Raw genomic sequence first — 14,844 nt, forward strand, 5'->3', positions numbered from 1 at the left:
ACTTGGTAGGCTTCATACAACGCCATCGCACTCAGACTCTATTCTTAATTATGGATCCAGGTAGCCGAAGTCCAAATCATGTCGTCAATGTTAGCCAGTGTGGCTTGGGTGAGATATAGCAACATAAGATATACGAGAAAAGGGCCCTTGACTCAGCATATTGCGCGTCCTTGATCGGCTTACAACAAGTTTCCCTATATAATCAAGCTACCGTGCATAAAGGTAGTCGTAAGCGCACAATAAAGACAATATTTATACCTGGGAACCTGGTGACCATGAAGAGCTATTAATAGACCACGTCTGATAAGCAACTCGTCAATAAAGTGACAAGATAATGTAGCCGGCTGGACCACTCCGTATAAGGCTCTGAAAGGAGCGGAATCTGCTAAAGATGATGCCGGGAAGATCTGCAAACCTCACTTTTCTCAAACCAAAACTAGCATCAGGTCTCTTCCGTTTTAAAGACACCTGGGTAAAGATGCGAAGATAATAGTTGCGGTGACTATTGAATGATAAGTTGTATGGTTAATTAAGAATAGCTCTAAGGTTAAAAGTCGATAGCCAAAAGTTTAGTTGTATATCACTTCTGACATGTCGTATTGGCATTGGTTGCAGATGATGTGTATCATTTATGCGTTCGGTGTCCGTCCCGAACCCAATGGCTCCTGGGCCTATGGCCTAAAGTACATTTAGCTTATAGAATCGCTTGCACACCTATTATCGGACCGAATATGTTGGAAAATAGTCTTACAGCTGGACGCAATAAGAAGTTAGTGATGCGCCAAGTATTCATTTCGCCGAACAGGCCAGTCGGCATCCAGAGAGCGCAGTTTCTTGGCTATCCTGGAATTTTTTTCATATGCTGTTGCCTGAAAAAGGTCAAGTGAGGGTAGTCATTCTTGTTGATCTGGACTGTTAATGTGTTGCCTTTTTAGAATTTTCTGGCTGCAGACATTGGGACCTAACAGCCTAAGATCTCCCAGCACTTGCAGTGATCTTAGTCGAAGTACAGAGGGATCTTCCTTCATCCGATTCACCTTATCATACAAGGGAGAAAAGAATAATCTCCTTGATCCAGTGAAATGGCTCACGAGGATGGTCAAATTCTCCTTCGGCGTGTGGCTCCAATTTCCGGACGGCGATCGCAGAGCCAAGACAGGGCGATTTCACACGGCTCAACCTCATCATGATATCAGCAGGAGACAGGACCCGGTGTCACTCTTAGTCAATTTGGTCGTTTCCTTGAAAGGGGTCATATCCCTGTGAACACGGGGGCTTCGAACTGTGGCACTGGGGACCTGATATTGTTTCCTGGAGGAGCAGAGGAAGAAAAAGTAGTAAATCTACCTGCAGACACTATTGAAAACGAGCCAATAATACGTACTAGGGATTTCAAGAGGCTCGGGGCCCGCCCTAGATGGGAAGAAGTGAAGGCTGGGAAGGATGGATCACCTGCGCCCCTCGCGTCAAGTCCAGCGCACGCAGTACCCTCATCGTGCCCAAAATAGTTAAATTCTCCTCCTATCGGCCAGTCCCAAAGGAGGCTACAGGAGAGAAGGAAGATGAGAGGGATCAAATCCTAGAGTCGAATCCGGTAATTGGCCTGGACATGCGATTCCTTTGCGGTGTGCACAAATCTTTATATAAAGCCGGTGTTTTGTCCTTCAACATTCAATTTCCAGTCACTCTAAACACAAAAGATTCAGATTTTTTCATTTAATTGGAGTTGCTTATCTTGTGATACCCTTTGTATTTTCTACATACAACAGCATCTTAATATCTTCGTCATGCGTTTCTTCCAGATCGCCTCGATCGTTGCCTATGCGGCCTCTTCCTTTGGTATGTTAATATTGTTCCTACCGCAAGCCGGGAATCAAACCTTCTAATTCGAATATCAAGCTCTTACCATCACTTCCCCCCAGAGCGGAGACAAGCTTGACTTCAGCAAGCCTTACACCATCAAATGGACAACAGTCGGGTATGTACTTCACTCGCGCGGCGCCGATGCATAGACTGACTTGAATCAATCCTACATAGCTCCGACCCGGAAACGTTCAAGATAAACTTGTTGAACCAAACTGCCGCCAACACCAAGAAAGAGATCGCCAAGTCCGTTAGATCAGCGGATGGCAAATACACCATTGAGAAGCTCTGGGACATCGAGCCAGCGTGCGTTCATCCTTCAATTAAGGCCCTATTATTCCAATGCTCCTCCCCAAGTATTAGTACGAAGACTTACACCTGTCTAGCAACGGATACCAATTCAACTTCGAGTCCGACTCCAAGGAAAACACCGGCATCTTGGCTCAGTCGCAGGTCTTCAATGTGACCAAAGTCGCTGATCCGCCCAAACCAAGTAAGCAAGATTTCAGTAGTACTATCACCAAACCACCACCATCATGCACCAGCACCAGCACCAGAATCAGAATAAGAACAACTTCCCGCCCCTGCATCATCCACAACACTTTCAGCACCTCTTCACCTTCATTTTCATCAGCACCTCGTGCGCCATGGTCTCCATCATCTAGCACCGTTACCCCCTCCAGATCCGTGAACAATAGTGAGTACATCGTGGTTTACACCAGAATGGTCTACTGACATAACTCGCTTCCCATTAATAGCCCATACTTCGGCCACGAACACTGCGACTCACTCCGCCGCTGCTCCGACCGACTCGACCGCCGGCTCCGCGTCACTCACCATCCCCGCCGCCGCCGGTTCGCTGATGCTCAGCCTGTTTGCCCTGGCGCTGTAATTGCGGTCTCGGATTTGATGTGGAAAATGGAAGTGTATAAAGGTGGTATTGACTCTATGAGGTGGTATTTTCTTTTTCTTTTCCTGTCTATCTTTTCATCATGCGCTAGCTGCTCGGTTCATGAGGTACCAAGTTTTATGTGTGTATGCAAGTTAATAACGAACTTTATTCATCATCCTATCTGCTTGATTTCCTCTACTTAGTAGAGCAAGAGGACATGTGTCATACGTGGTGCTGATGGCAGAGTCAATAAGTATGCAAGTGGCCTACACTATCTACCTAAGTGCATTAGTTTACTAGTTTTTGCATGTACTTCGAATTTACATATGATGTATATAAATGTGCACTTATCTTAGCAGGCAAACCTGGGTAGTTCCGCGGAGCTGTTCTTTCGCTTCGTGTTAATATACCAACTTTCACCAATAATCTATTGAATTATGTGTTTCTTACCTATTTCTTGCTTATCCTCAATTTGTCACGCTCATGCTGTTCTTCGGGCCTTCCTTGATACATATTAGCATTTAATGATCGATGCACTAATGCACCCACGGTGGCCGAGTTGGCAGGGGTTTATCCCAGTCTCGTCGATTTAAGGGCTTGAAGGTGTCGTATTTTCCAGGTCTGAGCACGCCCAACGTCTTTCTTGTCAAAGCGCAGTGGAGATCCTATTACTGCGTTACAGATGTCTTCCTTCTTGCTCCTCTTCTCTAACGCTCGCATCGTTCTTGTCTATCGTATCGTTTCGTGTTGCTTCATACACACACGCATATATATATCTCTTTCTATTTTTCTTCGCCTCACATCCCGGTCTGACAGTTGATGGTGCTACAGACTACTATCGTTGTGTTTTAAGAGGAAAGCCTGTACGAATGTGCTTATATGGCACTAGCACATTGAACCTTTTGGCAGTCATTACTATGTAACCCCTCCCCCCAACACATATGCTGCATTAGTTGTATGCTTTGGCTTTGAGGTATTGGCGATGGAGTATGCCTATGTGGCACATACGTAAGCTCTGTTGCATAAAATTCGTCATAGCTGGGCTTTAAAACAGGTCTAACAATGAGACTATAGAAGGAATTCAGGAAGACTAGTCTCAAATCCCAGATCATCAAACCAGCTCAGGAAGTCAGTACTAGAGCCAAAAGTGGCCAGATCCGGTAGATCCAATAGATCCTGCCGAGTATTTTCCCATGGAGACACCACATCGCAAGAGCGTTCTTCCGTTGACCCACCACCATGATCGAGATCTAATATTTGCTCCTCCGATCGGTTCGAACATGACGAAGGCAGATAATTCAAGGTGTCGTCCAGCAATTTCGTTATTCCTTTGTTGAGCTCCACGCACATTCGGTGTGTGTGGCTGATAGAAGGATCAGCGCTCCCAAGCCATGACACGAAGACGCTTAGTTTCCGAATGATCTCGGAGCGGGAGGCGGAGCAGGAAATGGGGATCTCGGCGATCGTGCAACGATGCACTTCGGTAGCAAGAGCGCCCGCTATGGGCAGGCCATTGAAAAGGAACTTTCGCGCAGAGGTTGGATAGGTACGCTTTGAGCAGGGGGTAGGAAACGACTTACGATCCACAAAAAGGGACTTCTGAGGACACTGCCTGCCTGCTCGCGATGTTTCATGAGATCGTTGGCTACAGATATCACTTTCATTGATGTGTCGAGGAGACCTTTTGTATCGTCTTGGTTCTCGCGAGAGCGGATTCGCTCCACCTGAAATACTGTATAAAGGTATTCGAAATAGGCGAGTACAATTGCAACACATGTGCTGGGACTTAGAAATTCCCAGCAATCTGCTCTGTAGTGGTACTGTTGGGGGATTTGTTCCCACAGCTGTATGCACTGCTGGTAGGTTATTCTGTATAAATGTCAGTATTCGTTGTGTTTAGAAGCATTTGCCGTAGCTATACCGGAGTTCCTCGGTAAATTTCGATGATTTTTGCCCCAATGACAGCTCTAGAGTTTGTTCACGAAGTACAGATATCATAAAGCGCACTCTAAGAAAAGTTGCCTGGCGAAATCTACCATTAGAAGCGCCTAACACATTCCACCCGTCAAGTCTCAGTTGATGCAGGAGTTGGTCAGGAGAATCATGCTGAAGTATTGAGTTATCATCAACGTCTAATGGAAGACTGACATCACAGTAACGGTACGGGAGGCGAGGAGGCCGGCCAAAGAGGGTTGCCAGGTTCTTGTCGGCGCGAAAGCAGGCAACGAAAAGCCTCTTCCGAGTCTCTGAGATGAAGAATGGTACGTCGCTATGGGACGAGCGATGTAGGCCCAAAGCATGAACATGGGACACCAAATCCCCAATTAAGGAGTAGGTTCGATGGCCTAGTCGGTTGTTAGCCCATGTATAGAGCTTTCTATTGCATGAAATTGATACTTGTTTCTCCGTAAACATCAGACGCAAGCATAAAATGCAATGTATATAGCCATATCATTAAGTCATTCACATTCTCATGTTGTTTGCAGATTTCAATGCACGCGTTACTCGCTGCTGTCATTTCTTCTGCAATGGCGTCGGCAGTCATCTGCTCTTGATCTTTTATTTTGAACAATTTTGTCTGAGAGGCCTTACCAGATAGTGCGCCTAAGCCTGCGCAGGAAAATATGATGCCGATGAACTCCCATCTTAAGTTTGCACCTGTGAATAGGGTGTAAAAGTCCCCCAAGCTTAGAGAAATATGCAACCCGGAGAACGGTCTTGCTGTATTCTGTGTAATTTTAGAATAAAGTTCTCCTTTCTGCATATCTTTTGCCAAACTGCCTGTCTTCAAGTAGGCCCGGGCCATTCTAAGAGGCTGCAGCACAAGCTGCAACGGGATGACAGTGAAATGGCAATGCTCATAATGACTAATAAGCAGCTCTTCACAGAGCCCAAGAGCAGACAGTAGTTGAACAAGGCGCGATTCCACAAGCGCATGATCACAGCTCCATCGCCCCCGAACGACTGGTAATGGCGGTACAGGATTAGGAGGTTGCTTTTCGTGAAAGACCGACAAGAAGCTTGTTGACCCTAGATAAGTACTCCGTGCTGTGCCATGTGTGGCGACCTCTGCAAGGTTACTGGGAACAGATTTGCTTGGAACTTGATGGGTAGAAAATTGTTTATCCTCGGCGTGCTTGTGTGGATTACGTTTAGGATGCTTATTCGATTTGGTCATAGGAGCTGGATGATAAAAACACTATGATTGCTTGTTAACTCTTATTTTTCTGGTCCATGAATTAATTCTCACCTTTGTGCTGAGGCCTCGTGTCTCACACCTTCTACATATGGGCCTTCTATGGTCACATCTTATCTTTGATATACGACACGGCTCGCAGGAGGTCGGTCTGCCATTCTTCCTGAGTGTGTTTCCCTTTGAAACCCGGTCCATCTCACTGGGATATGTCTTTTAGAGATAAACTGGGCATATGTCTGAGATTGAATTGTGAAAGAATAAGAAAAAAAAAAAAAGAGGAAAAGAAATTCTGGGTGCGACGAAAGGTCAGGTACGATCTTATCGGATTAGATGCAGTCCGAGATTTAGTCCGACCTCTACTCCGAGGGCTAGGGCTGGCGGAATTACCGATTTAGCACAGCTACACATAGCAGATTAGCTTATCAAGGATAACTTGCGTCAAGTATAAGCCCATATTCCTTTTACTGTCCAGTGTGCCTTTTCCATTGGTTTAAAAAAAGGAAAAAGTTAATCAGAAAACCAGATTTATCAGAGCTTTGGTTCTGTTCTTAGAAGTAGATAATGTGTTTAGAGAAGCTTCAAGTCATGTTCAAATGGGTATATCTAGTTACAAATGTACATATATACAGACAAATAGCATTGGCTCGCATAACCGAAATATAGATGGCTATAATGAGCCCATAGCCGAGTCTGCTATGCCTGATCCAGACCCGGTGGCACTGGTGCTGATCGCGGGCGACGACGTGTTACCATTGTAGCTATCATTGATTCCTTCCCGAGGACGATCCCAGGTGCGAATGTGACCTTCTGCTATGTTAGCTATCGTTATACTCAAATGACGTATGAAAGCCATCCATACCTTCAAGAGAAGATGTCATAATTGAGTCCTCTTGGAATCCTAGCCAGCAAATAGGATCATCCCCAACAATTTTAGACTATCGACCAGTTAGAATCCATCCGCTTTGTCCTGAGGCAAGGGGGATACGCCGGGAGGTTGTCGTGACAACGTACCATGATAGGTGGCAACAGCGCTGTCCGAACCCTGGGTTCGACGGGATGACGAACAGCAGAGTCATAGTCATTGTAAGTGTCTGCAGTTCGTTGAGAGTCCGATCTCATTCGGTTGCTTGCGCTGTCAGCTCTGTGACGGTTAAAGTGCTGCGTATTGCTTGCAATTAGGCTGGTGCGCTGTCGAGCGCTGGCTTGGTGCTGTTGCGGTGCAGGTGAGTTAGATATGGGTCCTTAACACAAAATACATAGGGGAGGGGGGAGACGTACTACCCTCGGGCGATGTAACATGCCGACACTGAAATCCCACAATAGCAACCTGCAATCATCCCCAACGCTCCCAAACCGGTATGTTCTCTCGTCACAGCGCCACGGATCGAATGCCACAGCGGAGACCCAGGAGTTATGCCCTTGGCACCGCGCGACGATTTTGCGCTCCGGAAATGACCATATCGTGACCAAATCATCTTGGCCACCGGTCACAATGTATTTACCGTCAGGTGACCAGCAAACGCTTATCAAGCCTCCATAATAACTCCGGAAAATGTCTAGGACCCTAGCTAGTTTGTTAGCTGACCGATCGTCACTCGCCGTCTGTTCCAAGGAGAGCAGATGGCATCAAGATCAAAAGACATACTCTTCTTTGAGATAATCCATCACGCGTAGCGAACCATCCTCTAAAACTACAGCCATATGCCTTTGGTCAGGAGAAAAGGCAAACTGAGAGATCTTCTGATTGGCTAGTTTCCATAACGCAACTGGGTTAGTCTTCTGGTTTCTCGAATTCACCGATTTTAGCACCTGTAACGGCTGTCGACTGGATGCTTTCATCGCCTCTGCCGAATGGTTGCTTATTTCGGGTGTGAAAAGTGCGTCCTCCTTCTCCTTATCATATACTACCAATTGTCCATTGGCATGTGCAGCCATGAACATATTCTCCGACCCAGGAATCCATTTGATATGGGTTACCGGGGAATTGCTGACAACCCCATTCTTGTTGATCCGTGCATACTTCTGGGAGATAGGTTCGTACCAGATTATGTCGCCAGCCGACGAGCCCATGACGATATCAATGTGTGAAGAGCTCTTCGTTAGCTCATTTATATCATGCGTCAACATGTGCGCTTTGGTGAAGAGAATTTTCGAGAGCGGTTCGTCTTTATTCTTTGAGCTAAGATCCAACCACTGAAATGCCCGGTTGATATTGGCGAAAGCGAAAAGACCCTCTGGGTTCCGATCATTGAGTCGCTTGGAAGAAGCCTCGTGAGTGATAACGCGTGAAACGAATGATGAGCTGCTCTTTATGATGTTGTTCTTCGGTTTCCGTCTTTTTAAGCCTTCTTTTGTAGGTGGAGCCACTAATGCAGGGTTTCCATCTGCAAATGGCGGTGCAGTCACCTTCTCCTTCGAGACAAATACGGGCATCTTGTTTCGTTGACCAACACTAACCAGCGACAGCTTAACGCCGGCTGTTGGGGGTGTTGGGACAGTCGCAAGTGGGTTGGGATTTACGACGGGTGCCTCGGAAGGATGCGGAGGGGGAGTTGCAAGATGCAGGTCATCTTTGAGGAGGTAGGTCCCTGTCGCGAAACGAGTATTAGCATGATCCATAGCTCGGTAGCTGCAGAGGTTTGATGCGCATGAGGGATCTTGCGCCATGCCGCAAACGCACCTTCTCCGACCTGCAGTGGACATCCACCCTCGGGATGAGTGATTATGTTGTTGGTCTCCACGACTGGAACCGCCATGCCATTCGACGCACCAGCTGCGTATGCAACCGGTACGGTATAGCGAGGCGGAGGCGGGGGAAGGACACTGGTTTGAAGTCAGCAAGAAAAACGTCGCAACAATGCCGTCATTTAAGGAGAAGTGCAACAAAATAAAAGTTTAAACGAATAAATAATACTCGAAAGCAAAGCTAATTTGAACCTGCTTCACGGACAAACCATGCACCAGCCAATCAACCCACCCGGTAGACAAACAGATAAAAGGGTATAGATAATGGATCTGGGGGGTGTGTGAGCCTTACAACATGGCTGCAACCAGAGACAGTAGCCACAAATCAGTTAATGTAAATGGGCCACTTGTGACACAACGACAGCTGCGATAGGCTAGTCACGCAATTTGTGGTTAATCGTCCCCCAAGAGCGGCACCCAGAATAGTGCTGCCCAAGGTGGCGTGATTTTTGAACTAGAAATTAGTTAATACAGAACAGATGAGGCCATGCACAATGCACAAAAGTCTAGAACAGACAATGACCCTCTACAATCTGTCCTCAATTGATACTAAATGGGCAGGACTGCCAGGGAGTGCTGAGCTGTCCAAAGATGGGCGGAGAAACGATCGGAGTTCCGTCTGCAGCTGGAGGTACAGAGAAGTTATATAGGGTCTAAATACCAACAACAGGCAGAAATCAACAGGTAAGTCTGCCCAATTTCCCGAACCGAAGAAAACAAAACCCTCAAGGGGGGGAGTGAAGGAAAGCGGAGAGACACAAAGGGAGGGGAGGCCAAAGAGCGTTCGTGAGGAGAAGCTTTTCTGGGGTTGGTTGCCGCTTTCTCGCGTGCACGAGGCGGATCCGTGGGGCTTAGAGCGGCTGTTCCAATGATTGATGGGATTCCATATCTTTCTCCGCTTTGCCTATACTAATCTACCTCCCGAACTACTTATCAGATTCCTCTTCGGCATATCGACCAGAAAAAAAGAAGAAAAAGAAATCATACGAAGATTCCACACTTTTGATTATATAGAAATACTCTTTCCTCCTTGAGCATAAGAAAAAAGAACACCAGTTCCATGTTCATTCATCGCTAATTGAATGCCTTGGGTATCTTCCGTACAGCAACTTAAGGATAAAGGATACCATCAAGCTCCGCTTCCACTTACTCTTCGCCAGATCATTACCGCTGCAGCTCCAGCGCAGACCACAGCGCCTAAAGCGATCCCCCAGGCCATCCATTTACCCTCAACATCTTCCTCGCTCCGTGGGAACGCCGTACTAGGCTCCATAGCTGCTTCGGCGATGTGAACAAAGACCTCCTGAATTGAAGTCCAAGTAACACTGACATGGAGGGGCGAGCTCGGCATATTTAACATCGCCGTATATTCGTGCGGTTGATATTCAGCTCGTTGAGTGGTCCGATCAAGGTCTGCCTTGAGAGCAACAAATACGCTCGGGAGCTCCTCTAGATGGGGATATTTCGATCGTAAGGAAGGAATATAGGCAAAGGAATCAGGATCCGATGAGTCGTAGGTGTATACAATCACGTCACATTGGTCCAAGAGCTTCACCTGGTTTTCTAGTATGGCAGGTTCCAATTCTCCCAGCTCATCCAGAATCAGGTAGCATTGTTTACCCCCAGGAAGTTCGACGGTATTTACCGCGGTCCGCGGTTGGATCGTAGGATGATATGTAGTGCTGAAGCCGCGTGCTAGGAAGGCATCGAGAAGCGCAGACTTACCAGAACTAGGAGGCCCAAGAACATGGCCAAGTACAACATTACGACCCACCCGTCCAGGACGCTTTCGCCGCTTTCGTGGCCGGGTAACTTTTAGTGCGGCTGTTGTAGAGAGGTTGCTTCTGTCGGATGATTCAAACCCCAGATACGCCAGGTACTCCAAGGTCGTTTTGGGCGAAGTGAATGTAGTCATACTCCATTGCGCAAGCCAGCCCTGAAGTGTGACATGGCCAGCTTCGTTTCGGACAGTAGAAGAAGGGAATGAGCCGTCTGCCCATGAAGCGGGCAGGCCCGGAGTTGGCGCAAACAACGACGCTAACTCGGCGTCATTCAATCCTCCGTCGTTATCCTTGTCTGATAGGAGAAAGAGGTTTACGAAAAATCGGTATCCTTCCGGCGATAGCTCGGCAGATGCATATGGCGGGACCTCGAATCTCGGATGAAGGAAGCTCTCCTGTAGTGAGAGGTTATCCGTATACTGGAACGCTCGTAAAATAATCCAGACAGTTTCATGGCGTCCTTTCTCTGCATACATCTTGTTCAAATGTATAAACCCACGGCAATCGATACCAGAAGGCGTCACTGAGTTGGGATGTGTCTTCTGAATGGTTTCTTTGATATGCACCAAGTCTTCCTCACTTAACGGCTTCTCGAAGCATCTCATCTGGAATTCCTTGAGCTCCTTATCGGATAAATATCCATCACGGTCTTTGTCATTAAGATAAAAAATACGTTGCAATGCCGCAACGGCTGCCGGTTTCAAAGCAGATTCCTTCGAGTCGAATAAGGGCGCGATTGGGTGAGTGACTGCCTTTTGGCAGAGAAAGAAAGCCTCGTTCACATTACGATGTTCGCGCGCGCTTGTTCGAATGCACGAATCTATTTCCTTGAATTCTGCCATCAACGGTAGCATCTCCTCCTCAATAACTTGTGCTTCACTATGATCCGCGGCAAGATCGGATTTGTTGGCGCACAGCACCACGGGTACATTGACTCCTAAAGAGCGAAAGTAGGGGAGCCAGAATAGAGCGACTCGTTCGTAGCTATAGTGGTCTGAGTATACAAGCAAAATCACATTCGATTTCCGGATCTCTCTGGCCAGATTAGTCCGCTCCTGGGGGAGAGCGGAAGTGTCCACCACTGTAGTTGTTGTGACATTCTCGGGGGTTCCGATCGTAGGAGGGATTGTGATCTGGGGCAAAACTGGTTGAATCTTGTTTGTCACGAAGACTCCCTTCACAAGGGATGTGATGAGGCTGGACTTTCCTGTGCCCTCATCTCCACAAACGCAGATTCGTACTGGAAAGTGTCAGTGTTGACCTTAATCCTAGCCAGTGTACTTGATGGTATCACCGCACCTGTAGCCATCCTAGACAAAGAAAGGCGATTTATGATTCCCCTTTCAGATCATTGCCGAATACATAGTTCATGAAATGCCAATGCAGCACCGTAATCGGAAACCGGGGATTCAAAGGGTGGATCAAGCTCTTTCGGAATTAAGATGCTATTGCGTTGATCCTCGGAGGTTCGGCGGTGGATATGCCGCCGCCTTGCCGCCTCAGGTTTCAATAAATCTTAAAATCAATCGTGAATGTGTAACATGGAATCGAGGAGGGAAAGGTGATATATTTCGGTTTAGGCTTATAATATAGTAATAATAAAAGTAACTACTATCTCATTGTCTTAGGAAGAGCATAACTAGCACGGGACTATATCCTGGAATTCCCACGCGATTTAGCGTCATCCATGAGAAACTGATAGAGCGACCCAGCCGCACTCACTCTCCGATTTAAACTTACCGCGCAGGCTGCTTGCGGAATTTGTTCTCGCCCCTAGGCCGTTGATCGCTTGAGCTTTGAATGATTGATTTACTCCAGGAGAATATTACCATTCCTCGGCCGGAGAAATTCAGTTCTTCTTCATCATCTATTCACATTCTACGCGTCCCGCGGTGATTCATCTTAAACAGTAATCTGACCAGACTCACAATCGGGAACTGCGGGAATCTCGACCTTAGCGTCTCCTCATCGGAACTGACTCCGCAGAACATCCTGTTATCAACTTTTCTGTCGCAGTTGTCTCCTGATACCTTCCCCTATTGTCCTGCCATTTACCTTTAAAGGTTCTAGCGAGCAGAGTCAAAATGCCTCTCGGGATTCACAATCCCTTGCCTTCATCTTTAGGAAGTAAGTTGAATCCACTGACCACCCATGTTTCCCCGCAATTCCCAGAGGGGAGCCTTCGGAGTCCCGTACTGACGGCGTTTCTTCGTCACAGGCGAGTGCAGAAAGGCTGGTAAAATTCTTGCTTCATTTATCGACCCTCGACAAGCTTTTGGTCCTGATAAGGTCATTCCTCCTGAAATCCTAGCAGGTGCCAAGGTAAAGAACTACCATGCAACCACTCAAGTTGCAGCAGTCCGTGAAAAGAAAGTAGCGTCAGAAACTAACCACTGATATTTAGGGGCTTGCGATTCTCACAGTTTTAAAAGCTGGTTTCCTCGGCTCCGCTCGATTTGGGTCTGGCATTGTTGTTGCCCGTTTGGCGGATGGCACCTGGTCCGCTCCCTCGGCTATTGCAACCGCAGGTGCTGGCTTCGGAGGCCAAATTGGTTTCGAGTTAACTGACTTTGTCTTCATTCTCAATGATGCCGCCGCTGTCCGGACCTTCTCCCAGGTGGGAACTTTAACGCTTGGTGGTAACGTTTCGATCGCCGCTGGACCCGTGGGACGCAATGCGGAGGCTGCCGGAGCGGCGAGCACAAAAGGTGTGGCCGCAATATTCTCGTACTCCAAGACGAAGGGTCTCTTCGCCGGTGTCAGCTTGGAGGGAAGTATGCTGGTAGAACGGAAGGATGCGAATGAGAAACTCTACAGTAGTCGAGTGTCAGCCCGCCAACTACTCAGTGGAACTATAAGACCTCCTCCAGCAGCGGACCCCCTCATGCGTGTGCTGAATTCCCGCGCATTCTATGGTAATGCGAGAAACGGGGACGCAATGTACAACGATATACCCGTCTATGATGACCATCATGATGATGTTGTGTGGGAAGGACGACGGGGAGACGCGTATGGAGAGGGTGTCCGGCGGGATCGCACTGGTAGCAATGACGCGGATGCCTACGAGTATCGGGACCGACCCCGTCGTGCAAATACATGGGCCGATGATGTATACGACCGGCCTGCTGGGGGCTTAAACCGCTCATCTACCACTCGTTATCCTCGCAATGATAATTATGAGACTTACGGCCGTAGCCGAAGCAACACAGCACCAATCGAGGAGGACTATGTCTATTCTGACAACAAGCCCAGCCGACCCACGGCACCCAAGCCTGTTTTCGGGCAACGGACGGGGCAAGCCCCTTCTCTGCGTCAGGACCAGGCGATTGCTCTTTACACTTTTGATGCCGATCAGGAAGGCGACTTGGGTTTCAAGAAAGGGGATATCATCACAATCCTTAAGCGTACCGATAAGAAAGAAGACTGGTGGACAGGGCGTATCGGGGAGCGGGTTGGCATCTTCCCTGCGTAAGAAGACATCTATATCCCCGTTAATTTAGGTCTTGAGACTAACTTGTCATCCCCAGGAACTATATCGATACGGCCTAAAAACCTTACTGTCAATCACTGACTGATGCGGAACGAAACGACGATCTAGGAAGTAGAGTCTTCCTTTACCCGCCTCCTTTTTCTTATGCTTTTTTTTCCTCCCCCAGGATCTTTCTATCTTTCCATGATGAAATCGAGCCGAATATGTCGGTTCACGCTGCAAGGCATGTCATACCCTGTCTAGTTCGGAAATTTTATGTTTCAGCTTTTCTAGTGTAAGCGATGGAGTTGTCTTTACACGAAGTGGCTTGATCAGCGTGTTCGGGATGAAACCCATGGGGCGAACGAATTCCAGTGATATTTTGTATATCTGGACTTTGCATGGGCTACCCGTATGTAATTTTCTTTTTTTGTTTTCTTTTCTTCTTTATTTCCCCCCTAGTGTTTCTAGGTTTTGTTATCCTTGCGCATACAGTGAAAGAAATGTGAATTGGGTTGCAGGTTTGGATGATAGAATGAAATTTCCCCTCTACATTACTTTTTATCATTTGTGGATTACATCATATTGCTTCCTTTTTTCTTTTTCTCTTTTTGTTTTCCTGTTATTACCCCAGGCTCTCCTCGCGTTCGGTGAAAGTTAACTACTCGGTGTCCGGTTCATTGGCTTTCTGCAACGGAAGGGGTGAAACAAAGAAGGGACCGCCCACTTCAAGTGACCATCATGGGTCATAGAGTGTCGTCACCAGAAGGGCGAGAAGTCTTCAGCGGACAAATTACCCAAATCGTGCTTGTACATACCTAGGAATACTCTAGATGGATTAAGCGATATCCCATACCAACCCAACTTACTTACAATACCTCGCATCTGTCTGCAATCC

The 14,844-nt window shown here is 47.4% G+C and overlaps 5 protein-coding genes across 5 annotated transcripts; 3 read left to right on the forward strand and 2 right to left on the reverse strand.

The window, feature by feature from the left end:
- Positions 1 to 1,527: 1,527 nt before the first annotated feature.
- On the forward strand, positions 1,528 to 3,040 carry BDW43DRAFT_46509 (GPI anchored serine-threonine rich family protein). The gene is made up of 5 exons (XM_032050095.1): positions 1,528 to 1,839; positions 1,900 to 1,978; positions 2,038 to 2,169; positions 2,250 to 2,560; positions 2,622 to 3,040. Exons 1-5 carry the CDS (start codon positions 1,788 to 1,790, stop codon positions 2,753 to 2,755), a joined length of 708 nt encoding a protein of 235 aa, XP_031901748.1. The 5' UTR covers positions 1,528 to 1,787; the 3' UTR covers positions 2,756 to 3,040.
- A 639-nt stretch (positions 3,041 to 3,679) lies between these two features.
- BDW43DRAFT_271840 (uncharacterized protein) lies at positions 3,680 to 6,199 on the reverse strand. The gene is made up of 5 exons (XM_032041474.1): positions 6,006 to 6,199; positions 5,153 to 5,954; positions 4,677 to 5,100; positions 4,336 to 4,624; positions 3,680 to 4,279 (listed from the first exon to the last, which is right to left on the reverse strand). Exons 1-5 carry the CDS (start codon positions 6,144 to 6,146, stop codon positions 3,824 to 3,826), a joined length of 2,112 nt encoding a protein of 703 aa, XP_031901749.1. The 5' UTR covers positions 6,147 to 6,199; the 3' UTR covers positions 3,680 to 3,823.
- A 419-nt stretch (positions 6,200 to 6,618) lies between these two features.
- Positions 6,619 to 11,786, reverse strand: gem1 (ERMES complex Ca(2+)-binding regulatory GTPase GEM1; the record flags this gene model as incomplete). Its single annotated transcript, XM_032046768.1, has 9 exons — positions 6,619 to 6,758; positions 6,811 to 6,886; positions 6,963 to 7,160; positions 7,230 to 7,515; positions 7,597 to 8,539; positions 8,632 to 8,774; positions 8,866 to 8,966; positions 9,847 to 11,717; positions 11,777 to 11,786. The coding sequence occupies 9 exons, from the start codon at positions 11,784 to 11,786 to the stop codon at positions 6,619 to 6,621; spliced, it is 3,768 nt and encodes a 1,255-aa protein (XP_031901750.1).
- Positions 11,787 to 12,212: 426 nt separating this feature from the next.
- On the forward strand, positions 12,213 to 14,159 carry BDW43DRAFT_46632 (SYLF and SH3 domain-containing protein). Its single transcript, XM_032050098.1, has 4 exons — positions 12,213 to 12,604; positions 12,696 to 12,799; positions 12,882 to 13,945; positions 14,005 to 14,159. The coding sequence occupies exons 1-4, from the start codon at positions 12,562 to 12,564 to the stop codon at positions 14,024 to 14,026; spliced, it is 1,233 nt and encodes a 410-aa protein (XP_031901751.1). The 5' UTR covers positions 12,213 to 12,561; the 3' UTR covers positions 14,027 to 14,159.
- BDW43DRAFT_46628 (uncharacterized protein) lies at positions 14,121 to 14,656 on the forward strand. The gene has a single exon (XM_032050097.1). It carries the CDS (start codon positions 14,293 to 14,295, stop codon positions 14,605 to 14,607), a length of 315 nt encoding a protein of 104 aa, XP_031901752.1. The 5' UTR covers positions 14,121 to 14,292; the 3' UTR covers positions 14,608 to 14,656.
- The last annotated feature ends 188 nt before the right edge of the window (positions 14,657 to 14,844 follow it).

Source organism: Aspergillus alliaceus, assembly GCF_009176365.1.
Source record: "Aspergillus alliaceus strain CBS 536.65 unplaced genomic scaffold BDW43scaffold_14, whole genome shotgun sequence".
NCBI lineage: Eukaryota > Fungi > Ascomycota > Eurotiomycetes > Eurotiales > Aspergillaceae > Aspergillus > Aspergillus alliaceus.

What these genes read in the sequence shown, in the direction of transcription:
- BDW43DRAFT_46632 (XM_032050098.1), top strand. Translation starts at nt 12,562, where the DNA reads ATGCCTCTCGGGATTCACAATCCCTTGCCTTCATCTTTAGGAA. An exon ending in CTTGCCTTCATCTTTAGGAA is followed by an intron (nt 12,605 to 12,695) that starts GTAAGTTGAATC and finishes TCTTCGTCACAG; the next exon opens with GCGAGTGCAGAAAGGCTGGT. An exon ending in CGGGTTGGCATCTTCCCTGC is followed by an intron (nt 13,946 to 14,004) that starts GTAAGAAGACAT and finishes TGTCATCCCCAG; the next exon opens with GAACTATATCGATACGGCCT.
- BDW43DRAFT_271840 (XM_032041474.1), bottom strand. Translation starts at nt 6,146, where the DNA reads ATGGACCGGGTTTCAAAGGGAAACACACTCAGGAAGAATGGCAGACCG. An exon ending in AAATTTACCGAGGAACTCCG is followed by an intron (nt 4,625 to 4,676) that starts GTATAGCTACGG and finishes ACATTTATACAG; the next exon opens with AATAACCTACCAGCAGTGCA. An exon ending in GAAGTCCCTTTTTGTGGATC is followed by an intron (nt 4,280 to 4,335) that starts GTAAGTCGTTTC and finishes TCTGCGCGAAAG; the next exon opens with TTCCTTTTCAATGGCCTGCC.
- BDW43DRAFT_46509 (XM_032050095.1), top strand. Translation starts at nt 1,788, where the DNA reads ATGCGTTTCTTCCAGATCGCCTCGATCGTTGCCTATGCGGCCTCTTCC. An exon ending in ATCAAATGGACAACAGTCGG is followed by an intron (nt 1,979 to 2,037) that starts GTATGTACTTCA and finishes AATCCTACATAG; the next exon opens with CTCCGACCCGGAAACGTTCA. An exon ending in CTCCAGATCCGTGAACAATA is followed by an intron (nt 2,561 to 2,621) that starts GTGAGTACATCG and finishes TCCCATTAATAG; the next exon opens with CCCATACTTCGGCCACGAAC.
- BDW43DRAFT_46628 (XM_032050097.1), top strand. Translation starts at nt 14,293, where the DNA reads ATGAAACCCATGGGGCGAACGAATTCCAGTGATATTTTGTATATCTGG.